We start from the raw sequence: 24,334 nt of genomic DNA, 5'->3' as shown, positions 1-24,334 counted from the left end.
ACCTAGTGTTTCATGTCACTGCCTCGCCTTCTCGGGTGCGCAGAAGGTGAGCTCTCCCTCGGCCTTGCCCACGCCCCCTGCTGGCCTCCCTGGACCTCCAGCAGCAGGCCCTGGAGTCAAAGGACGGGGCAGGGAAGCCCCCTCTTCTTGCAGAAGCGCAGGGTGCCCTCTGAACCTTGGCCAGGACATTTGACGGTGCCATGACCCCAGTCTCTGGATGGTCTCCTGCTTTCTGTCCCTACACACTGGGCATCATGGATGCCACAAATGGGAAAGATGCTCGTGGCCTCAGCTCCTTCCCCGGAGCCTGAGTTGAAAGCCCTCATCCCAAGCAGCACAGCTCTTGGCTGTGCTTCCTGACTACTTCCTTCACCCAGGGCCCCTTTACTTCTCCTTCTCCCTTGGTCCAGCTTAGGCAAGACCATCCTCTCAGACGACCCAGAAGCCAGAGCAGAGAGAAGTCTTCCTGCCTCCTCCCTGGTGTCAGGCCAGAGGCTCAGAGCCCTGCCTTATCATTCCCAACCAGGCCTGCCATGGACAGTGGAGCAGGTTGCACACTATACCCGGGTGCCATGTGTGCACCGTAGACAATGAAAGATCTGAATATTTATTACTAAAATTGTCCTGAAGATGGAAGTAAAAATGTCTTCTAACATAATTGGTGTGACAGTTTCCATTAGAAGTGCTTTGGAGAAGAGATGCCTTTAAAATATTACATGAAGGCCCTGGATGGGCAAGCAGTAGCCCTACTACCTGCCTGGATGGGCGCGCAGGGCCCTCCTCAGCTTCTTGCCAAGGCCTCATTGGCGCTGACAGAGACATGAGAGCAGCCCTGCCGGGAGGCACCCTCTCCTAGGTGTCCCTGGCCTCCCAGGATGCCCAGCCCCTTCCAGCCTCTTCTCTGGTGTCTTGCTTCTTCTTTCTCTTTGTCCCACCTCTGCTGCTCTCTCTCATCAACTTCTTCAGGCCCCTCTTGCCCCCCGTCTTTTAGCCAGGATGTGAGTGGCGTCTGTCTATTTGCCTCAGTGGGCCCCCAGCCCTGAGAACCACAGAGGGTCTGCCGGCCCGTGTCCGTGGCAGGTCTGAGCTCTCTGCCGTGGTCTCCCCAACCTTCTTTCCAACTCCCCTTCCTCCTCCTCCCCTGTGCCTTCAGGGGTTTTGTCCTGGGCTTCATGCCCATTGGCCCTGGCCTTCCCGGTCTCTGAAGCCTTCCCTGTGTCCTGGCTGATGACAGTGCTTGGTAGGGAGTGCGCGTGCGTGTGTGTGTGTGTGTGTGTGTGCGTGCGTGCGTGTGTGTGTGTGTCAGCCTGCTTTTCTCCCTCCCAGATCTCATACCACCTCCCCCCATGCCCTCTTCCCTTTCACTCATCCCTCTTGCGACCATTTCACGCTCCTTTTGTCCACCTCTGAGGACAAGGTCACCAGCTGGGGGCGGGGGTGGGAGTCGGGGTGGGGGGGTGTTCCTGTCCTGGGTCAGGGACCTCCCTGAGAGTTGCCCTGAACCACTTGTAAGGATTCAGGCAGCTGCTTAGAGCTTCGCAGGCCGGTGGGCAGGGCTCTTGCCCGTCCCGTCGTGGAGGAAGGTCCTTCAGACCCGCACGCTCTTCCCGTCTCGGTGTCGGGTGCGATGGGGAGACATCTTCCAACACCCATGCCCAGTGTCCTCTGTCCTTCCCTTGGCCTTTCTCTTGTCAACCCGTGGACGGTGGAACTAGCGAAGCCGCAGAGTCTGTTGCATGCGTGCATGTGTGGTGCACATGTGCGTGTGCAGCAGTACAGGTGCCCATACACGCATGGGGCATGCAAGTGTGCCGGATTGATTTTCCTGGTCAGATGAGGACCAGCTTCTGTTTGCCACCTTGGTTCGGGTTCTGATTCTTTCCCAGCTCTCCTCCCCTTCTTTTCCCCTGTGGGGATTTAGAAGGGGTTTGGAGCAACCAGATTTCATTTATCTAGTTTGAGCTTTAGAGCTCTTGGTCTAGTGGAACTGTTTGTGAGAAACAGCCATTTAAGGCACCAACTGGATTTGCTGTAGGTGTTTCTGGAAGCTTCTAGGAGTAGATGGTGCTGTTTGCATGCCTCCATCATCCATGGCTTTATTCACTCTTGTGAATCTTCTAAGGGAAAGAACCCCTTCCTGCCCTCAAGGAATTCCTGGTCCACCTGGGGAAACCGTTCATAACGGCAGCCCACCGTGGCCGCGGTCTGCTCAGTGCTCTGCTCGCTGTGGACCTGCGGGCGGGCGCACGGCTGCAGGCCACGGAGGCTTCCTGGAGCAGGACACTGGGCTTGAGGGTTTTAAGCGTTGAGGAGGGGGCCCACCAGGGAGAAGCTTAGGGAGGGTTGAGGAGGGCAGCCGAGCTTGTACGGAAGCTCTGAGATGTGACGGAGTGTGGTCTGTGAGAGGAGAGCAAGTGGCGCTGGTACAGGCTCTCGTCCCACTGCCTGGAGCAGGGGCTGCTGGGGGAAAGCCAGAGACGGCGGCTACAGAGCGGGCCGGCTGCCGTGGGTCTGCTCCTGTCTGTTGGGGGCCTCACTGTCAGGGACACCAGGGCTGGGTGCTGACTTGGGACATGGGGAAGGGCTAGGGCAGTGGGTGGCTGTGGGAGGAAGGAAATGGGCACTTCTAGCTAGATTTGGGAAATCTTTGACTAAAAATGTCACAGATGATTGTGGTGGCACTGATGTGAATCTGTGGGTGGCTGTGGGCTGCATCATTTGGCCACGTCTGGGTGTTTGATGTCACCGTAATTGGGGATGGTTCCTCTCCAGACTGCCTGTTCCAGCTAATTGGATGCCGATTGTCAGGGTGGCAGTTTGTCTTGGGGTGGCTGAAGGTTTCATTGGGATAGCTCATCTTCCAGGAATAATAGTCCCTAATTTCTTTAAAAATAACTAATATGAAGCCAAACATTGTTCTGTGTTCAGTTGTAAAATAGTACAACTTAAAGTAGGTCATGAAAAACAAGAGAATGCAAAACAAGGAAAGGTAAACAGATTTCCAGAAGTCTTTTCCTTTGGCACTTGGAAGTAATCCATTTGCCTATTCCTGTAAAATATTTTCTCAGCCCATTGATGATCTGTGCTCACATCCCTTGTCCTGTGTGTGCAAATTCTCTCATCATCAGAAAGGTCTGGCATCCTGGGGCTGCTTCTCGGGCTCCAGAGCAGGAGGAGCCTGGGGGCAGGACTCTGAAGCTGCCTCAGTTTTCGAGTTCCTCTCAGGGACTGAATCTTTCCTCCCCTACAACCAGTCTCTCCTTTGAGCAGTCTCTTTGTGTACCTGGTGGTGTTGGGTACCTCTGTCCTAAATCCTCCATAGTGTGTGGGGTTCTTGTAGCCCTGGGAGGAAAAAAGCTAGAAAACCAGAACATTGGGACGACTGGGGTAGGCTCCGATCCACCAGCAGGAGTCTCGCTTCTCTTCCACTCCAGGGACCGTGTTCTGGAGGCCTCACCAAGCTTGTGCTTCCTCAGCTGGTCTCTGACGTCCTGGGCTGGGGTCAGCTGGGGTTGATGGGTGACTGAGGGACCAGTGTGGAAGCAAGTTCACCCATCAGCTGGCAGGCGGCTGGCAGGCGGCTGGCAGGCGGCTGGCAGGCATCTGCGGGCTTCTGCGGGCTTCTGCCTCCGTGAGGGAGGGAATCGGGCAGTGAGCGCAGGGTCGGGGGCGAGGTTCTGAGGGTCCTGCATGTCGTTCCTTTTTTTTCTGAAATCAAATCTGGATTCCGGGAGCCTGCTTCCTGGAGGTCACAGTGGGAGCTGGGCTGTCCCTTGAGGCAACCCTGATGGGGTTTGCAGACAGGACACGGCCTTTTCTAAAGAAAGCCCTCTGTGGTCCAGGAGGCCCAGGCTTTATTTCCAAAGGCAGATTCCCTGGTCATATTGATGGGTTTCCTCAGTCAGCCTCTCCTGGTGAGGCCAGCCTGAGAGGGGCGGGGCTGGGGCCAGGCTGAGACGCAGGCTTGGGAAAGAAATGGAGTCTTTTTGAAAAATTTCCAGAAGGCCCACTCGGGAACTCCCCCAGACTTCATCCAAAAGGAGGTCCCTTTGACCCTGGAACAGTTGCCAGGCTGTGAGGGACGGGCAAGGCTCGCGAGACCCACGGGACGCCTCCTAAAATCCCGTGAATGCAGGCCTCGCTCAGTCCACCAATTTGATAAGTTGACACACAAATCAAAGTTTGTGTGACTACTGAGCCCAGGATTTCAAGATGAATCAGGAGGACACCCAGGTGAAGGAGGGCTTCACAGCGCCAGCTGCCATTTGCCCACCACGAGCAGCTGCCATGACTGTTACCTGCCCCGTCAGCACGTTGGGAAGGGGTCTTTGCAGCCACCCCGCATTCGTACAGGAATGTCAGTACGGAGGAGAGCATTGGCCTCCCCCAGGGCCCCTGCCCTAGCCTTCAAGGACAGTAGCCCTGTGACTGCAGGCGGATTGCCAGCCCCAGCCAGCCTCGTGGGCACATCGGCCTGGTTCTCGTAACCCTGCTATTTCGGGGGCCCCACCCCTTCTGGGACAGGCTCCAGGAAGGAATTTCCCTCTTCGTTGCCTCCTGGGACTCCCCCTGTTTCTCAGACGGAAGGATGATCAGTCAGGAGTGGGTGTGAGAAGTGGCCGTGGCATCTCCAGGACACAGTTGAGTTGAGGGGCCGGAGATGAGGGTCCAAGGATGTGACTCTCTGCCCCAGTTTCTTGAGACCTGGGACTTGAAGTCCTTTTTTTTTTTTTAAACCTTTTATTTATTTTATTTTAATTAATCAATTTATTTTTGAGGAAGATCAGCCCTGAGATAACATCTGCTGCCAATCCTCCTCTTTTTTGCTGAGGAAGACTGGCCCTGAGCTAGCATCCATGCCCATCTTCCTCTACTTTATACGTGGGATGCCCACCACAGCATGGCGTGCCAAGCGGTGCCATGTCTGCACCTGGGATCCGAACCGGTGAACCCCGGGCTGCCGAAGTGGAACGTGGGAACTTAACCACTGCATCACCAGGCTGGTGCCTCGAAGTCCCTTCTCAGAGGACGCTCAGCTCCCTCTCTGGCCATTCCCGCTCTTCCCCTGCTGGAGGCCCACCTGCTCTGACGCCTCACCCTGGAGGATGCAGTCTCTTGCCTTGGAGCTTGAAAGGACCTTGATGATGATCTCATCCTACCCCCTCACACACACACACATCCCAGCACAGTCACACACACATCACATGATTCTGTGGGTGTACTTCCTATTCGAAAAGTTCTGCAGGGAAGAAACATTTACATCTTCTTAGTCACTCCTTCCCAGTTCTAAGCATCCTCATTCTCAGGAAGTTCTTCCTTTTGTGTAGCCTCAGTTTGTCTTGCTGCAGTTGAAACCCATTTTGTCTTGTTCATCAACCAGTTGTGAGGTCTCATCTTTCTAACCCCTAAACCTTCATCGTCCCTTGTCATCTTCAGGGGCACCCTTCTCCAGGGCCCCAGAGTGCGTTTCTGTCTTCTCACAGGCGTTGTCTGCTCCCACCCCTAGGCTGTCTTCCTTTCTATCCAGGACCCCAAAAAGGCTTTGAGTTCACCTCCCCTTGGAGTTGGGTTAGGCTGTGCACAAGAATAGAGCTGAATTCAAAAGTCACCTGAGCAAAGTGCATTGAGGACCACCTGGCCCTGCCGGTGTGGGGTGCACAGGGCCCTCCATGCACAGAAGGTGTGTCTCCCAGGGTTCTGGGCCTTTGCCTCTGATTGCCGCTCCGTTATCTTGTTCCTCTGGCTGCCGGGGCCCAGCTCCGTGTCAGATCGGCACTCAGTGCAGGACATGAGCAGGGCTTTCCCAGGGCTGCCCACACTTCCGTTTCGGGGCGTCCTGCCCGTATGGGCTGACCCTTACCTCTTGCCCTTAGTGGAGGAGAGGGTCCCTGGATCGTCTGTAAAGTTCTTTGGGCTTTGCCCCAGGAGACTTGAGAGATTCTGCAGGGATCCCGAGAGGCCGCACCGCTTCTCAGTCAGCCCCTTATTCCAGAACTCCCAGATTTGAATTCTGCGTCCCTGGGATCCAGCCCGAGAGCCTGAGCCTTGGGGTCCCAGGGCCTCCTCTTGGAATTCTAGGATGGGCGTGAACTTTCTTATCTCTGAGCCTGAGCTGAGCGGGTTGATTCTATCAGTCATGGGATTTGTTTCTTTCTAACATACATGTTGGGCCTCAAACTCAGGCCCTGCTCCAGGGGCCCAATTCAGCCACCAAGACCTCTCTCTGGGCCCCCCTGATCCATGGGACAAGGTATGGGCTGGCAAAGAGGATGGTGAGGAGGGGCAAGGAGGCTGTGAATTCAGAGCCTTGGGAGCTGCAGGGGTGGGAGGGGGCTTTGTCGGGACAGGTGTGGACCAGGTGCTCCGGGAGGCTGACCGGGACCCTCTGTCTCATTGCCAGGCGGAGACAGCAGCCAATCGCATCTGCAAGGTGTTGGCCGTCAACCAGGAGAACGAGCAGCTCATGGAAGACTACGAGAAGCTGGCCAGCGATGTGGGTATCACCTGAGTTTTGGCCCGGCCCCAGCAAGGCCCTGCCACCCCACCCTGACAGAAAAGGGGCCCCAGAACCTGTACCTCCAGTCCGTCCTGGGGCCCAGTGCAGGCCGGGTGTGGTCCGTGGTCCCAGCACAGTTAACCCAGGACATCTTGGGCTCTGCTCCTGCTCTCCCAGAAAGCAGAGAGTGAGTCCGGGGCTAGTCTCTGGGCTTCTGAGAGCTGAGTTCCAGGCCCATTCTGTCACCCACAGTGAGCCTGGGAAATCCCTTCCTCTCCCTGGTTCTCAGGTTTTTCACTTGACAAGTGAGAGTTGAGCCAAGGGATCTCACAGGCCTTTCCAGCCTGATGTGCTGTTGTTCTGTGAGTTTCACTCAGACTAGGAGAGGGGAACGCCTGGTTCTGAGAGGGTATGAACCAGGGAGATCAGTGCTGGCTCAGGCTGGCCTAGCGACTGAACCACCCCGGGGGACAGGATGGGACAGTGCTGGGTTTGCTGTTCTGCCATTGAATGCATTTGGGTTAAGAGTCCACATGCTTCTTCCTTGAAAGAATTCAGCCTTTGGAACAGCTCACCCCTCCCCTGGGTGGATCTGCTGTCCAGCGTAGTAAGAACCCCTGTTCTGGAGCCTACGTGCCTGGGTTTGATCCCTGCTCCGCCATTCAGCCTGGGTCACCTTGGCAAGTCACATAACCTCGCAGTGCCTTGGTTACCTCGTCTGTAACCTGGGGGAGGGTCATAGCACTTGACCCCAGAGGGTTCCTGTGATTATTCAGATGAGTTAATTTGGGTGACCTGCCCGGCACCTTGCAGGGGATCAGTATGTTTGCTATCGTCGCTTCAGCTCCTCCGTCTTCACCATCACCATCACCTCTTCAAGGAAAACAGTCCAAGCTGTTCCCTGCCTGTGTCCCAGAAGCCGCCTCTTCCCCTTTGAGTCAGGGACCCACCTTCTAGAATCCTAGAAGGTCAGGCGGCAAGGACCTCAGGGAACAATTGTTAACTTCTCCATGGTGTCGGTGAGGAGACTGAGGCCCTGCCAGGTAGACCTAGAACCAGGACTCGCTTCTCCTGCTCTTGGTTGAGCTGTCTTCCACCACGTCGGCAGTTCTCCCCCTTGCAGAGCAGGGAGGTTCAGTGATGTGGCTGTGAGTTAACGTAGCCTAGTGGCCAGGCTTCATGATGTCTGTGATTCTCAGAGGGGGCACCCTAGAACCTGGCCTTGTGGCCCCAGAATGACCTAGGGTGGTAATTGGGGAGAGTGTGCTGTCAGGAGAGACGCCTCCCTGAAGCCCCCTGTGTGGGAAGGGCTGGCGGGAAGAGAGGGAAGCCGGCCCTTGTCCTCCCTCCCAGCATCTTCCCCTTCCGCTTGCAGCTGCTGGAGTGGATCCGCCGCACCATCCCCTGGCTGGAGAACCGGGCGCCCGAGAACACCATGCACGCCATGCAGCAGAAGCTGGAGGACTTCCGTGACTACCGGCGCCTGCACAAGCCGCCCAAGGTGCAGGAGAAGTGCCAGCTGGAGATCAACTTCAACACACTGCAGACCAAGCTGCGCCTCAGCAACCGCCCCGCCTTCATGCCCTCCGAGGGCAGGATGGTCTCGGTGAGCATGGGGGCAAGCCCGGGCCCCCAGCCGAGACTGCATCTGGCTCTGACCTGCTCATGGTCATGGTCAGGTGCTGCGTCGTGGGCGGAGCCAGGTTTGGCTCTACCTGCATGCACTGCTCTCGATATCATCTCTCCCTTCCAGGGTACCACCCAGGCTGGAGCCCCCATTCAGCTGTGGGGGGCGGCTTCTCTCCTGACCAGACTGGGTCAGGGGTCCCTCCAGACCCCTGAACATCCACCCCAGACCTCCCCAGCACTGCCAGCTTCCCCCTGATCCTCAAAAAATCATCTTTGCAAACAAAATGGCTTTTGACACATTGAACCAAACAGGGCGTAACTCAATAGCAATAAAGATCATTCTTACTTCCATAGGGGTGGCCCTGTGGCCGAGTGGTTAAGTTCGCACACTCTGCTTTGGTGGCCCAGGGTTTCGCTGGTTCTGATTCTGGGCATTGCTCGTCGGGCCACGCTGGGGCAGCGTCCCACATGCCACAACTTGAAGGACCCACAACGAAAATATACAACTATGTACTGGGGGCATTTGGGGAGAAAAAGCAGGAAAAAAAAAAGATCATTCTTACTTCCATGGAATCTTGTTGAAGCACTTAAAAAAAAAACCTATTACCTTAAACAAGTAATAGATTTTTGTGGTAGGATATTTCAAAGATACAAATAAGCGAAATATAGAAAATGGAAATTACTCATAATCTTACTACCCAGTATCAACTTAAACATTTTTTTGGAAAAGAGTTTTTTAGTCTTTCTATATAAACATAATTTTTAAGGTAATCCTAAAGCAGGTTTTATTTAATAAGCTGCTTTTTAAAACAACTAAACTTATATTGTGACCAACTTTGCATGTTGTTATATACTCTTCATTTATGTCAATTTTTGTTATTCCTCCCTCTTCAGGGAGAAAGTTTATGAGCCAGAGAAACATGCAAAAGAAAAGTTTAAAATTGATGAGCATAAAGCTTTTGTCCTTTGAAATGAGAGTAATGGGAGGACGTGGCATAGCAGGCGGGGACGCGAGGGAATGGGAGGAGCATGCGAACAGCAGTGGGAGGAGGCAGGACCCAGGAACCCGGAGAAGAGAAAGGAGGCCCTTGACGTAGTGTATGCAGTCTAGGCAAGTGTGGTCCTTTCCTGGGCTCCGGGGCTGAATCAGCAGTTTTTAGCTGGCCAGAGCTTTTGCTAGCCGGAGAGTCTCTGTGCGGGTTAGAAAAAATGTCCCCTCCTCTGGGCGGGTGCAGGCTGGCCCCCAGGCACATGGTGGGGACCAGGGCAGCACGCAGGCTGGCTTCAGTCCCAGTTGCTGCCCAGAGGATGCCCTTGTGCAAACTGTAGGGGGTGGCCCTGTCGGTGGTTTCCTGTCTGGAGGGCTATGGGTTTGTGCTCAGCATCTGTCACTATCCTCAGACTCTTGCCCAGCTCACCCAGGCCAGGGTCCCTAAAGCTCCCAGGCTACTTCCCAGAGGCCAGAGCCCATGAGAGGATCCAGAAAACGTTGGGGAGGCTGCTTGCCCCATTCAGTTCGTTGCTCTGTTTGCCTGGCTGGTCCTACAACCTCTCTGATTGGTCAGAAATCCTGTCAGAAGCCAGTCCTGGGCCACAGAAGGCCTTGGGCTCTTTCCCTGTGGGGCCGCACACCCAGAGCCCCACAGCTGGGTGGCCCATGTGGACTCAGCTCCACTCCCTGCCCAAGAAGCCGGATGCCTTGGGGGCCCAGGGAAATAACAGTGGGGGCTGAGTGGGTATGGCTGAGATGGGGAGGAGGCTCCTGGAAGGCACAGAGCAGCTGTGGGGGTCTCAGGGGCCAAGTGGAGCTGACCCTGTGCCTCCCGTCCCCTCAGGACATCAACAACGCCTGGGGCTGCCTGGAGCAGGCAGAGAAGGGCTATGAGGAGTGGCTCCTGAATGAGATCCGGCGGCTGGAGCGGCTGGACCACCTGGCAGAGAAGTTCCGGCAGAAGGCCTCCATCCACGAGGCCTGGACGGACGGTGAGGCCAGCCCAGCCTGCTGCCTTCCCAAGGGCCTGGCTTTCATGTTCCCCGAACCCAGCCACCAGCGGCACCTCCTTTCTTTTCTTGCCTTTTGTTAGTTTTGTGTTCCTTTTGCCTCTTACCAGTTCCTTGACATTAGGCAAATTCATCAGTCTTTGGGTTGCCTCAGTTTCCTCATCTGTAAAGTGGGGATAATAAGAGTGTCAGCCTCATAGGAAGAAGCATGGGCCGGCAAGGTTGGCTCCTTCTGGAGGCTGTGAGGGGGACCCCATCCCATGCTTCTTCCTGGCATCTGGTGGTTGCTGACAGTCCTTGGGGTTCCTTCGCTTGAGCAGCATCACTCCAGTCTCTGCCTCCGTCTCCACATGACTGCTTCTCTGTGTCTCTGTGACTGAAATCGCCCTCTCCTTTTTCTAATAAAGACTCTCATCATTGGATTTAGGGCCCACCCTAATCCAGTATGACTTGTCTTAACTAATTACATCTGCAAAGACCCTATTTCCAAATAAGGTCAGGTTCTGAGGTTCTAGGTTGAAGTGAGGTGGAGTGGGACACTATCCAACTCAGTACCCCCTTCAAAGGGTTGTCATAGGCTTAAATGTCCTAACTATGTTTTATGCTTAGTTGAGTGCCCAGCACGTGGAATGCACTCGGTAAATGGTAGCCATGGGTGTTTTTCCTCCACTGCCTTCCTCTTCCTTTTTCTGCCCCCCAGTTATAGTGACCTAGAACGCTTGCCTTAGCACATGTGTGTCTCCCTTACTCTGACCTGGAGGCACGTGGGCCACGTGTAGTATCTGCTTGTTGGCTGCTAAGGTTAACTGCAAAGAGAGAAAATCATTCCTAGAAATCTTCCTCAGAACCCAGGTCGGGGCTGGAGAGGGGCATGGACTGCCCAAATCCTAGGGCCCTGAGTCCATGCCAGCTGGAGCCCCTGGGGCAGACCCCACTGGCTGGTGGAGCTCAGTGCCCTCAGACTCCCCGACTCAGCTCTGTTGTGCTCCTCAGACCTTAGGCTGGAGACAAGGGGGGGTTGGCCACACTCTGTGGCTACCTGGCTAGGGAGGGGATTGGAGTGCCCTTGACTCAGCCAAGGGGGTTGGCTTCAGCTGCCTGTTGTAAGTACACACGCTGGGCTTTGTACACAATGACTTGAGGTTGCTGCCCACCCTCCACTGTGTGTGTATGGAGTTATGTATCCAGGCGTGGATGGTGCAGAGTGGAAGGGGATGGTGGAGGTTGCACTGGTTCACCTACAGCTTCTGTCGTCTCCTCTCTGGGGCCAAGGAATAGCTCACGGAAAGGTACAGAGAAGGACTGGCCCCGTCTGCTTGCCAGCCCAGCAAGGGCATGAGAAGTGCTGGCGTGCCAGCGGTAGATGCCAGCACAACCTCTGGACAAAGCAATCTGGCTACATGTATTTACACCTCACAAGGTTATTGCTCACTGACCCAAGAATTCCATTTCTTGAGACTGTCTAAAGAATTAACCATAACACGGAGGAGGTCCTGTGCCTGGAGATGTTTGCAGTGGGACCATCTGCAACAGTGCAAGCCCAGGGCCGGCATGCCCCACAAGAGGGTGGCAAGTGCTTACGCCGACAGTGGTTCAGCCATGCGGCGGAATGTTCCGTAGCTATCGGAGTGGCACATAGGAGGCCACGGAGCCGAAGTAGAAACTCTGGTGATGTGCTGCTGGAAACATAATTTATATATCCCCTGTGGTTTTAACTCAACATCCATATGGGGAAAGACCGAGAACTAAAGAGGCTCATCTATATTTTTTTCCTAAACTTGTCATTTTACTATTCTGACTTAAAAACGAGGCGAGAGAGGGAAAGAAGTGCTATATTGGGCACAGCTCTCAGCCTCACAGCCCAGGCTCATTTACTGAGGGGATGAGCATGTGTGACGGGCGTGAACAGTGTGCGTGTGCAAGGGTGGGCGTGTGAGAAGGCCAGCCCCTGTCCTGTGCCAGTCGCTTCACAAGGCAGCTGGTGAACATCCTCATCTAACAGCGGTTCCAGGGGGTCATTTCTCATTCCATTTTCCTCCCAGGAAACAGAAATCCAAGAAATGTGAGCCCTGCCCAGCCCTGAAGAGAGAGGGCAGTGCGCCTGATGGTCAGAGAGGGCTCTGGTCACCAATGGCTTACATGCAGAGTGTGTGGGACGTTTTGACCACACTGAGAGGAACTGGGAGGGGGTCCTGGCAAGGCTGCTGGGGACTAGCAACTGTAAATAGAGAAACTCTGAAGAGGGAGCATCCTGGGGTGCTTGGCTGGCTTTTTCCTGGTTAGACCACAGAGCCTAGAGCGTTGTTTCCTGCTGTTCATTGAGTTAACATTATGCCCTGGTGTTCCCACGTAGTCTTGCATTGCATCCACACCTAAGCACTCCTAATGGCCCTGTGCAGGCCCCATGGAAATGGTGAGTTTCCTGCCCTGCCCTGCAGTGGGTGTTCTGGTTGCACATCTGCTTTCTCAAACTGCAGGTCACTGCACGGTGGACATCTCCTTGGCGTGTACTCTGGGAGTGGAGCTCCTGGAGTCCTGAGGGGGTGGATGGTTGGGGCCAAGAAGATGGGGCCTCCCAGCTTCTGCTCAGCCTTGTACTGCCTCTCCCTGAACCAGGCAAAGAGGCCATGCTGCGGCAGAAGGACTACGAGACGGCCACCCTGTCAGAGATCAAGGCCCTGCTCAAGAAGCATGAGGCCTTCGAGAGCGACCTGGCCGCCCACCAGGACCGTGTGGAGCAGATTGCTGCCATTGCACAGGAGCTCAAGTAGGCGTGGCCCAGTGATGGGCTGGGGCTGCTGTGGGAGATGGGGGTGTGGCTGTGAAAAGTGAGGAGGGTGGGTATAGCCAGGTGCCTTGGCAGGCAGGTGGTCAGTAAAGAAGACTGAGAACCTCCGCCAGTGGAGAATGAGCCTATGGCCCTTTCTGTTGCAGGCCTTTGGTTCTTTTTTTTTTTTGAGCAAGATTTGCCCTGAGCTAACATGTGTTGCCAGTCTTCCTCTATTTTTGCTTGAGGAAGATTAGACCTGACCTAACATCTGTGCCAGTCTTCCTCTATTTTGTATGTGAGATGCCTCCACAGCGTGGCTGATGAGTGGAGTAGGTCCACACCCGGAATCCGAACCCATGAACCCCAGGCCAGCAAAATGGAATGTGTAGAACTTTAACTGCTCAGCCACGGGGCTGGCCCCCAGGCCTTGGGTTCTCATTGTAACTAGTAGTACAGGATGAGAGGATGACAAGTCTTGGCGCTAAGCTCTCGCTGGGCCTCAGCATCTCCCTGCCATTGGGCATTGGAGTCAAGACTGGCATTGCCTCCAGCCAAGGTTGTGGTGGGGGCCCTTGGAAAGGAGAACTAGGCTTCACTGGTCTCCCCCAAGCAGTCTCCTGAAAGCCCAGGAGTTGGGGATGGGGTGGGGGGCGCCTGGAAGGTCTTGATGAAGTGAGCACACCTGACCTCCCAGCACCACTAGCAAGTGCCCCCAGCCCCAGGGAGAGGAGGGCAGACCACAGAGGTCACCTGGGTCACCTACTCTTCCTGTGTCTTCCCTCCCAGTGAGCTGGACTATTACGACTCACCCAGTGTCAACGCCCGGTGCCAAAAGATCTGTGACCAGTGGGACAACCTGGGGGCCCTGACCCAGAAGCGGAGGGAAGCTCTGGAGGTGAAGGCCCCAAGGGAGATGGAGGCCTGCCTCCCGCAGCTCTGTGTGCTCCTTCTGCTTCATGACTCCCTTTGCCTGGGCTCAAAGGCTCCCCTGTGTTCCCCAACCTCCCCAGGCCCTGGCCTGACTGGGAAGTTCACTCTGGCACTGGGTTTCGGCTTTTCCCCATGGTGATGCTTGCTCTTTTGTCCTAACCATATCTCATCCTCCTGAGTTAGTGCACTTAGCCCAACCCCAGCCGTTTGAGAACTTTCCTATTCTACAGACCAGACTGGGGGCCAGGCCGGGTGATTCTAATCTGGGGTGGTCCGTACACCATGCATTAAGAACCAGTGCCCCAGAAAAAGCCTGTTCTTTCTGCCTGAGTTAGTTTGGGACGTGCAGACCTGGACCCCTTGGGGCTGGCCAGGGGGCTCTTGGGATGAGGGGGTAGTCTGGATATGACTGCTAAATGGCTCCCCACCTCACCCCATTTGGCACTCCCAGCGGACAGAGAAACTGCTGGAGACCATTGACCAGCTGTACCTGGAGTATGCCAAGCGGGCTGCGCCCTTCAACAACTGGATGGAGGGGGCCATGGAGGACCTGCAGGACACCTTCATCGTGCACACCATCGAGGAGATCCAGGTGTGCTGCAGCCCGGTGCCCCCCCCCCTCCCCCACGGCCCACACTCGTCGAGTCACACTCCTCAGGACTGCCCCGTGGGGAGAGGACAGAGGGCTAGCATCCCAAAGATTTTATAGCTTCGAAAGGTTCGCATTTTATTTATTTTGACTAGGTGATACATGCACGTAGTATAGAATCTAAAAGATAAGGATATACAGTAAGTTGCCCTTGTCCCCCATCTCTCATGCCCCTCCCCAAAGGGAAGCCATATGACCTCACAGTCTCTGCATATGCAAGCAAAGATATTTATTTATTAACATGTTCTTCCCTGCACCCTTTTTTTACACAAAAAGTAGCTTTTATCATATACCGTATTCTCAACCTTTATTTTTAATTTAACAGTTATCTTGGAGCTTGTTTTATATCAAAAAACAGCTTTCTTGCCCTTTTCTATAGTTATAGAGTGTTAGATTGAAAAGGTTTTGTAAAGTGCTGAGGAAGTATATGTTGGGGGAGGTTACTTGGGGAGCAGACTTCGGGCTTTGTCCCTGACCTGACTTTGGGGTGGTGAATGCCCAAGGGGGTTGCTGCCAACTTCACCAGCCCCAAGGATGACACTGCTACTGTGATGGCTCTGCCTGCCTTCCCATGGCTGGCCCAGCCGTGCTGGTCCTCAGCCGTGAGCATCCTTGGTTGATGCCTCCTGGTCTCCCAGCTGGTGTGGGGCCGGGCTTCCCGGGGCCCTTCCACCCGCCTCTGCCCGGGCCGTGCAGGGCTGCCTTTGCTCATCTTGCTCACGAGAGGCACCAGTCCCTCCCAGTCACTGTGCTTCTGCATCCCCATCTCTGTCCAGGGACTGACCACAGCCCACGAGCAGTTCAAAGCCACCCTCCCTGATGCCGACAAGGAGCGCCTGGCCATCCTGGGCATCCACAATGAGGTGTCCAAGATTGTACAGACCTACCATGTCAACATGGCAGGCACCAACCCCTACACAACCATCACGCCTCAGGAGATCAACGGCAAATGGGACCATGTGAGTTTGAGGGCTGGGTGAGGCATTGGCTGAACCACTGTAAGTTTCATTAGGGCAGAGATTTTGGTCTCTTTTTTGGTTGATTGATTTTCATTGATTTTGGTTTTTTGGTTGTCACATAATAAACACTCATCTGTCAAGTTAATGAATGACTGAGTTTCTGGATCAAGTTAACATCTTTACTCTGTTCTATTACTGACCGGCCCCTCTCCTTCACGAGTCCTCCATTTCCTCATCTGAAATATGAGGCAGGTGGCTGGCCTGTCCCCAGTGTCCCATGATTGTTCCCACCCCAGGTACGGCAGCTGGTGCCTCGGAGGGACCAGGCCCTGACGGAGGAGCATGCCCGCCAGCAGCACAATGAGAGGCTACGTAAGCAGTTTGGGGCCCAGGCTAACGTCATTGGGCCCTGGATCCAGACCAAGATGGAGGTGAGTCCTGTCATGGGAGGCTGAGATGGGGCTTCCAGGCCTTCTCAGCACCATCCCAACAGAAAGGCTTGCCTTGTCTCCTCCGGGGTGGGAGCCATGGAGGACTGTGGGTCCTGAGCCTGTGACTGGTCTGCTGCCCTGCAGAGGGGTGTGTAGCCTTTGCAGGGAAGGCCTGTGGGTTGATCCCAGAGTCTGGTTTGGGAGCAAAGACCAACACAGGGACAGTGCTAAGGAGCCACACGAGAAAGTGTTTTCTCTTTCTGGCTGACGTGGTTTACCGTTTGGGCTTATCTGGCTGACCAGGTCTCCCTTTCTCCATTCCTGCTGCTCCTGAGCCGTGAGCTTGGTCAAAGAACATGATCCTCCCAGAGAGAACAGAACCTCGGGCAAGGGTGGAATTTTTTGCAAAATTGTATGGATCAGAAAAGGGACACCACTTGGCTGAGAGCGTGGTGTCCCTCTGAGCTCCTTGAGGTCAGAGCCCAGGTCGAGTTCACGTCTGTGTCTCCCCTGCACTCTACCCCTGCCTGTTTAGCACATTGCACATAGTAGGTGCTCAAGAAATATTTGCTGGATTGAATTGAGCACAGAGAGTGCTTTCACAAACAAGGTTCATTTACATGGATGGACAGACAGAAACAGGGACTAGGCCTGGCCCACGGAGATGGGTGGGAATGTGGTGGGCCAAGGCAGGCATCCCAGGAGCAGAACTCAGTCCACTCTCAGGCCACTGAGAGTAAGCCAGGTCCGCTGAGCCTGTGAAGAACCTGGCTCATGGGCACAGTAGGGGTCCCTGAGATGGACGATGCTTGGGAATAGGCTCGAGAAGGGAGTTTGAATAGCAAGCAGAAGAGTGAACATTTAGGTTAACAGCTGACCTTGCATCCCCTTCCTGAAGAGAGGTACCCAAGAGACAGGAGGCATTTCATCCGGTGATGAATAGCAATGCTTGTCATACCCCTCCATGATGCTATTCCATGCCAAGGCTCACCCCTGCTGTATATTTCTTGCTCCAGGCTTACTAATTACCACTCGTGGGCTCCCTAGTGCTGGGGTGGGAACTGAGTCATCTGAGGGGTTGACCATTGACCTGGGGCCTCAGTCCCCACCCCAGGGGCACAGAGTGGGGTGGTCTGACAAGGGCCTCCTTCCTGGGTGAGCAGGAGATTGGGAGGATCTCCATCGAGATGCACGGGACCCTGGAGGACCAGCTCAGCCACCTGCGACAGTATGAGAAGAGCATTGTCAACTACAAGCCCAAGATCGACCAGCTTGAGGGCGACCACCAGCTCATCCAGGAGGCGCTCATTTTCGACAACAAGCACACCAACTACACTATGGAGGTGGGCAGCGCCAGCCTCGCTTCTCTGGGGAGGGAGCCCTGGGTCCCCTTCTGCTCCCTGCTCCTGGGCTGGTGCAGGGGGCAGTTACCCATCTTCCAAGGGGACTGGTCCTAGGAGGAGTATAAAGTGGGTGGAGGAATACCAGCATCTCCCCGCTGGAGCTCTGGGTCCTCAGTGCCTTCTGAATTTCCCATGGAGCTTGTTAAGATAGGGTTTCCAGGGCCCCTCTCCAGAATTTGACTCACTAGGTCTGGGGTGGGGCTCAGGAATGTAAATTTTTAACAAGCACCCAGTGATTCTGATGTTGGTGTCCAAACCTGCCTTAGGCACCCGCATTCTTTTTTTTTTTTTTTTTTAGAAAGATTTTGTTTTTCCTTTTTCTCCCCAAATCCCCCCAGTTACATAGTTGTATATTTTTAGTTGTGGGTCCTTCTAGTTGTGGTACATGGCATGTCGCCTCAGCGTGGCCTGATGAGCAGTGCCATGTCCACGCCCAGGATTCGAACCGGCGAAACCCTGGACCGCCGAAGCGGAGCACGTGAACTTAACCACTCGGCCCTGGCATCCTCATTCTAAACGCGGGTTTTGACCTTGAAGGCATGCATGTGTGGTTATGGCTTTGGAGGTTCAGAGAATTCCCCAATTTTTTGTCCTTTAATCTTCCCAACTACCAAATTTGCCCTCCTCCCTGAGGTGACCCACGCTGGCAGGTCTGGTCTCTGCTTTCCCAGGCAGAGGCCACCACTGTGCCGTGCTTCATCATCTGGGTCCTCTGTCCTGGGATCTTGTGCTGGTTCCCCTGCCTCTGCTGACACTGTGAATCCGAAAGGAAGGCTGAATTTGATTACTTTAGACATTTGGATGGTCAGGGGAAGGGCTGGGCAGGGGCAGCCTGGGTCCAGGCCTGGGGCCCCTTTGCTGACAGGCCCCTCGCCCACCTGCAGCACATCCGCGTGGGCTGGGAGCAGCTCCTCACCACCATAGCCAGGACCATCAATGAGGTGGAGAACCAAATCCTGACCCGGGATGCCAAGGGCATCAGCCAGGAGCAGATGAATGAGTTCCGGGCCTCCTTCAACCACTTTGATCGGGTGAGAGCCCCACCCCCTGCTCTTGCTTCTTAGAGCAGCTCCCAGCCCCTGCCCAAGGGCCCTGGAGGGCACTGCCAGGGTGTACGCAGCCATGCTGGGCCCGGTTCCTGGGCAAGTGAGGAGGAGGAGGAGGGAGAGGCCGTCAGCCTGCCCTGACTCCCTGCACCGCATGAAGCCGGCCTTGGAAAGCCAGTCCTGGTGTCCCACCAGCTTCTCTGCTTTCCTGGAGAGAGTGCTCCTATTGTGGGTAGAGAGAGGACCCTTGACCCCTGACCCTTGCTCTCCTAACATGAGGAGTCAACCCTTAGGAGCAAGGCTGCCACAGCCTCAAGTGAAGGCCTGCTGCCCCTGGCTGTGGGGACTGGCCCTCACCTCTGCCTCAGGACAGAGGAGCAGAGGCTCCCTCCTACCCACCCCTACCCCCAGGGGCCGTCTTTGGGACCCTCTGTGGCGGATGTCAGAGTTGTCAGTCCTGGGTTCTCGTCCCAGCCCTGGGACAGGCCGGGTTATGTGAGCTCCCCTCCCAGTGCCCTAGGGCTTCGGGGTGACCCCATGGGGTGGGAGCATGGGGTCAGGCGCTGCCCACCACCTTGCCTGCTTCACTGCCCTCCTGGCACCTGGTGGGGGCACCCATGGAAACTGGGGTGGGGGCTGGAGGGGGGCTGGGCACTTCTGGGGGGCTTCTCACCCCCGTGGCTCACCGTGCTTCCTTCTGGCCTGCTTCCCGGAGCAGGGCTGCGTGTGCCGGGGAGAGGGCACCCTCGGGACCTCGTCTGTCCTTGTGTCTAACCGTGTGCACTTTTATTTCCCCCTCCCCTGCCCCTTTCACCCTCACCCTCTCCACCCGCATGCCTTTGTCCTGTGTCTCCCCACACGCCACCCTCCACCCGGGGCATGGCCCACCCTCCCCTCACGGCCTCCACCTCCCTGGCACCGCATGGCTCGCTGCCTGGTGCACGGCGGCCCCAGGACCACTCCGGCACGCTGGGTCCCGAGGAATTCAAAGCCTGCCTCATCAGCTTGGGCTATGATATTGGCAACGACCCCCAGGTACTCGCCTCCTGCATGGAGCACGCTCAGGGGTGGCCTCCGGGGCGAGAAATAACGCGTGTTTCTCCTTTTTCTCTTCTCTCCCTGTCTGCATCTCCCTGTTTCCCCTTTCCTGTGGGCCGTGGGGCTCGTCCTCTCCTGCTGTCCCCTCCGGGCCCGTGTTGGGCTCCTCCATCTACTACTCTGACCTCTGCCCTCGGTTGTCTTTCTTGGGAACCTGCTCGGTGCCCGCCTTCCTCTCTCCTCACCGCTCTCCATCCTGTGGACGGATTTTTGCATCTCCCTGCTCCGTCTTACGCCTTCCTGTGGACGTTTTCCCCGGATGTGTATTTGCATCTCTTTCTCCTGTGTTCCTCTCCCCCTCCTGACCTCCAAACCGTCCGTCTCGTCCTCCCCTCCGGCCCTCTGTGCCCTGTCTTCCTGGCCCCGGGCCGACCCTTCCTCCTCTCGCCTCTGACCTTCCTTGTGTCTTGGTGCCACTGCCCCACAGAAGAAGACAGGCATGATGGACACGGATGATTTCCGCGCCTGCCTTATCTCCATGGGTTACAACATGGTAATGTAAACCCCATCCTCTGCCCTGGTGAGGGGCAGCCAGCTGGTGAGAGGCCATGTCCTGGCCATGGCAAGCTGGAGGCCCTCAGGCCAGGGGCTGCCCTCCCCAGAGGGCGCTCAAGATTCCTCTCCTTGGGGAAGATGGTGCCTTGAACCCGGCCTTAGCCTCGGGGCCTGTGTGTGTCCTGGAGCCTGGCCTTCTCGCCTCAGTCTGTGCCACTGTGTCTTCTGGTATTTGCTGTGGAGACGGGCTTTTCCACTCCCACCAAGGATGGCTGGGCTGGCCCCAAGGCTACCAGGCAGGACTGGTGGTTTAGACATCCTAGGTTTGGGTTGGCTCTGCTTCATCTCACACGAGGCATGGCGATTTCTCCCCTTTCCCTGGTGATGGCTGCAGCCAAGCCTGCTGCCTCTGCCGTGGCCCCGGGCTCCTTTGCACCCTTCTCAGCTGCCTGCCCTCCTGCAGGCCTTCTGAGCAGGCAGCAGCCTTCGCCAGGCAGCCAGGGACTCCTGGGCTGTGGTGCAAAATGCAGAGCCCTGGGCTGCCCAGCGCAGGGCCAAGGGCATGGCTCTAGAGGCAGTGACCCTGGGAGTAAGCCCAGCTCTGCCATCACCAGTGTGGGGGCCTGGATGAGATGAGGGGAACCCTGCCGGACTGTGGTAAGGGTTAAATGAAGGAACTCACATGAGTGCTGTGCACGTGTCTGGCACATAGAAAGTGCTGGGTGGTGAGGAGAGCACAGGGGGTGGAGCCAGAGAGCCTGAGTTCCAGTCCCAGCTCCACTACCTACTGTGGGTGACCTTGGGCAAGTCACCAACCTGTCTGGGCCTTAGGTTTCTCATCTGGGAATCAGATGGAAATAATAAACATCTACCACCTATGGTTGTGGTGAGGGTTAACTGAACTAAAATATACACAGCACTTAGAATAGCACCTGGTGTATAGTAGATGCTATGTGGATGTTAGTCATTGTTAACATTGTTATCAGCATTATCGTTATTGCCCCAAGGGGAGCCCAGGCTTGTGTAGGGGGTGGGAAGCCCTGAGCCAGGTCTTCACTGTTGGGTGTTGTGTCCCTCTCATACCCTCAGGACAACCCAGGTTAGGTCAGGGGCTGCTCTGACAGCCTCAGCCTCCTCTGAGCCCCCGGGGGCTTCAGCTCCGTGTGAGAGATTCCCAGCAGCCATGGCTGAGAGGCTGACTGGGTAAGAGATTCCCAGCGGCCGTGGCTGAGAGGCTGACAGGGCTGGGGTTGGCTCTTTTCTCCAGGGAGAGGCAGAATTTGCCCGCATCATGAGCATTGTGGACCCCAACCGCCTGGGGGTAGTGACATTCCAGGCCTTCATCGACTTTATGTCCCGTGAGACGGCCGACACAGATACAGCAGACCAAGTCATGGCTTCCTTCAAGATCCTGGCCGGGGACAAGGTGGGTCTGCTGTGGTGTGGGCACCGTGTTGGCGTGGCAGGCACTGGCTGGACGCTGATCTGGAGGGGAGATCGTGAGCACCTCCACTGCCCCTTCTTCCACCGTCCCATTGGGCCTCTCACTGCCATCAACCTCTCCCCATATCTGTAACACCTTGGGCTCAGCTAAGGTGCTAGGACACACTATTAGCTTAATGGGGTCCCCTGCCAGGCGTATTGCTTGTCACTGAGGGACTCCTTCGTACTTGTGATGAAATGATGGGTGGTGGAGGGCAGTAGATTGGGCTGGAGTATGTGATTGGGTGATGGCAAGTCCATCTGAGAGCTCAGACTTCACCTTCTATCCTCTTGGGCCACAGGCACGGCATGGAGGGGGCAAGCAGCATGAGGGACTGTGGGGAGCAGGAGGGAAGCAGGTCTCGTTTTTCCACCCTGAGCAGCAGTCAGCCTCAGGTTTCTGAATTTCCCCAGCTCTCTGCAAAGCCCCGCCTGACAGTGGAAAATTGGGAGGGATGCAGCAGGCCGTCTCTGTGGAGACCAGAGGCCCAGGTCAGGTCTCGGCTATCTGAGATGATCATTGGTGGACCTGGATGTCACTCAAACCCACCACCATCTCTAGCCCAGGGATCTGTAGGAGCCATCCCGTGGAAATTAGGGAGGAGAGGAGTCTGGAGGCCAGATTTCCTTTCTGTGAAATTCACAGGATGATCCTTATGCCATCCTTTCTTCAGACCTGAAAAGATTCAGTTACGAAAAGCGAAAGCCGGTAGGGAGTATAATTTCTGTAACGTCTCAATCTATAATGGAGTAAAGACTGAACCTATGAAGAGGTTCCTAAAGGCCTGAGTTGAGTTCAAGGACACCCTGTGAGGGTCACAGCACCTCGGAGGTGGAAGGACCCTCACAAACCACCTAGGTGGAGTGGCTCGCTTTAGAGAGAGGTCTCCGAGGCCCAGAAAGGGGCCCGGTCTCCTGACTTTGGGGTGACCTGAGGGCAGCCCCCCTCCTTCACACTGGTTCCTAGAGGACCCTGGCGGAGCTGGGCGGGGAGCTGGGGGCCCAGCTGTGGGCTGGAGCCCCTCAGTGGGCTCTTCCAGAGCCTCAGGCTCCCAAAAGAAGCAGCTTCCAAGCAGACCTGTCATGGCAAGCCCAAGGCAGGGGAAAGCAGAGGCCCAGGCCCAGAGCCACTGGGATGGGGGAAGGCCCACACTTTGCAAACATGGTTCAGGTAGCTGCCTGTGGCAGCGATGCCCCAAATGGGTGTTCATTGTAATTTGCTGAAATTATGTCACCCCATGGAGCCCAGTTGTGGGGTCCCGCTATGTTCCCCCAAACTACCTGCTGATAACTGCTCCAGCTGAGTTATTATTATAGGTTCAGTTAGCCCTTGGAATTAGTTTGGAAACGGGTTAAAGTATGAGATTTAAAATAAACATATTTCATGTGTGTGTATACGCATACATGCATATGCATGTGTAACATACACGTGTGGATGTGTGCATAGGTGTGTGTATAAATGTCCAGAAGTACGAGGAGGGGGCCAGAATGGGGGTGGGACGTGGTACCTAATGTCGCAAATGAGGTTCCCCGGCGCCAGGCCGCCCTGACCGCGCTCTCTCCGCAGAACTATATCACGATGGACGAGCTGCGCCGGGAGCTGCCGCCCGACCAGGCCGAGTACTGCATCGCGCGGATGGCCCCCTACGCCGGCCCCGACGCTGTGCCTGGTGCTCTGGACTACATGTCCTTCTCCACGGCGCTCTACGGCGAGAGTGACCTCTGACCCGCCCCGGCCGGTCCAGCGCCCTCGCCCCCGACGCCTGAGCGCCCGCCCTGCACCTCCGCTGCCCCCTCCCCGCCCGGGTGTGGTTTCCGCTCAGCCTCGGCCAGGGCGAGCTGGGCCCCACGTGGCATCGAGCCTCCCTGCCCGTGAAGTGACAGTTTACAAATTATTTTCTGCAAAAAAGAAAAAAAGTTACGTTAAAAAAAGTAAAAAACTAAAAAACCACATATTTTATTATAGAAAAAGTATTTTTTTCTCCACCAGACTTAAATGGAAAAGAGGAAAAATTAACTATTTGCACCGAAATGTTTTGTTTTGTTGTGACATAGGAAAATAACCAAGCACAATGTTATATTCCATCCTTTTTATCGATTTCTTTTTTTTTTCTATCTGTTCCATCTGCTGTATTCATTTCTCTAATCTCATGTCCGCCTTGATGTGGGAGTGGGGGTTGGGGCAGGGATAAACTGGTCAGAAGGCACGTTGGTGCATGTGTGTTTGCTAGCTCACTTGTCCATGAAGATATTTTATGATATTAAAGAAAATCTTTTGAAATGGCTGTTTTTTAAGGAAGAGAATTTATGTGGCTTGGCTTCTCATTTTTAAGTCAAGAGGTATGGTTAGCCTCTTTATCAGCACACACTTTTTAAAAATTTTAATATTCCCTATTAGAAAGGGTCAGGATAAAATTGCAGAGTGGACAACTTTGTTGCTTGGCACCCACTGTACTAAAGCAATGATGCGCCCATGACAGCTCCCAGCTTAGTCCTTGCTTACCGTTTCCCAGAAGTGTGTGTGGGGCAAGGATGGTGTGGGGCCCTGTCCCCACCTCGAGGACATTTTTGACCCTGGTGCCTTCAATCTTCTTACACTTGAGTTTTGTCACTTTAAAAAAGGAAAAGGCGGTTTCCTCACAAGGCTCCTGTGAGGTGAAAATAAGGTCCTGGATGTGTAAGGGACTCCTTGATGATAAGCCCCACCTTTGTTTATATTCCACAGCATCAAACAGCTCTGTGTGCCCACCACTCCTTTTATCTTTGCCACAGGGGGCACACTGAGTTGTCTAAGAGTCACCTCATCCCTCACTGTGCAGAATGTCCCACCGATGGCAGCTGTCTAGCATCACCTGGGGCCCCACCCCAGACCTTCTGAGTCAGAATCTGTGTTTTAACAAGCTCCCCGGGGGATTTGTGCACACTGCTCTAGCTTGTTTTTCTCC

At 55.2% G+C, this 24,334-nt stretch overlaps 1 protein-coding gene across 8 annotated transcripts in view; it reads left to right on the top strand.

Annotated features, from left to right (window-relative positions):
• The window catches only part of ACTN1 (actinin alpha 1), a 95,786-nt gene extending 72,112 nt beyond the window's left edge, over positions 1-23,674 (top strand). For 3 of the 8 annotated variants that reach the window (XM_023627983.2, XM_070249667.1, XM_070249666.1), the window contains exons 9-22: positions 6,401-6,493; positions 7,872-8,102; positions 9,961-10,108; positions 12,743-12,893; positions 13,683-13,791; positions 14,278-14,418; positions 15,252-15,434; positions 15,731-15,865; positions 17,029-17,208; positions 18,153-18,299; positions 19,269-19,349; positions 19,840-19,905; positions 21,175-21,333; positions 22,957-23,674. In XM_023627983.2, the coding sequence (XP_023483751.1) occupies positions 6,401-6,493; positions 7,872-8,102; positions 9,961-10,108; positions 12,743-12,893; positions 13,683-13,791; positions 14,278-14,418; positions 15,252-15,434; positions 15,731-15,865; positions 17,029-17,208; positions 18,153-18,299; positions 19,269-19,349; positions 19,840-19,905; positions 21,175-21,333; positions 22,957-23,115 (1,983 nt within the window). In that variant the 3' untranslated portion in view covers positions 23,116-23,674. The remainder of the gene's footprint in view (positions 1-6,400; positions 6,494-7,871; positions 8,103-9,960; positions 10,109-12,742; positions 12,894-13,682; positions 13,792-14,277; positions 14,419-15,251; positions 15,435-15,730; positions 15,866-17,028; positions 17,209-18,152; positions 18,300-19,268; positions 19,350-19,839; positions 19,906-21,174; positions 21,334-22,956) is intronic. The other 5 variants (XM_023627980.2, XM_070249669.1, XM_070249668.1 and 2 more) reach the window with 2 other exon arrangements.
• The last annotated feature ends 660 nt before the right edge of the window (positions 23,675-24,334 follow it).

Source organism: Equus caballus, chromosome 24 (genome assembly GCF_041296265.1).
Source record: "Equus caballus isolate H_3958 breed thoroughbred chromosome 24, TB-T2T, whole genome shotgun sequence".
Lineage (NCBI taxonomy): Eukaryota > Metazoa > Chordata > Mammalia > Perissodactyla > Equidae > Equus > Equus caballus.
Note: the sequence above shows the minus strand (reverse complement) of the source record. Positions and strands in the feature narration are given on the sequence as shown.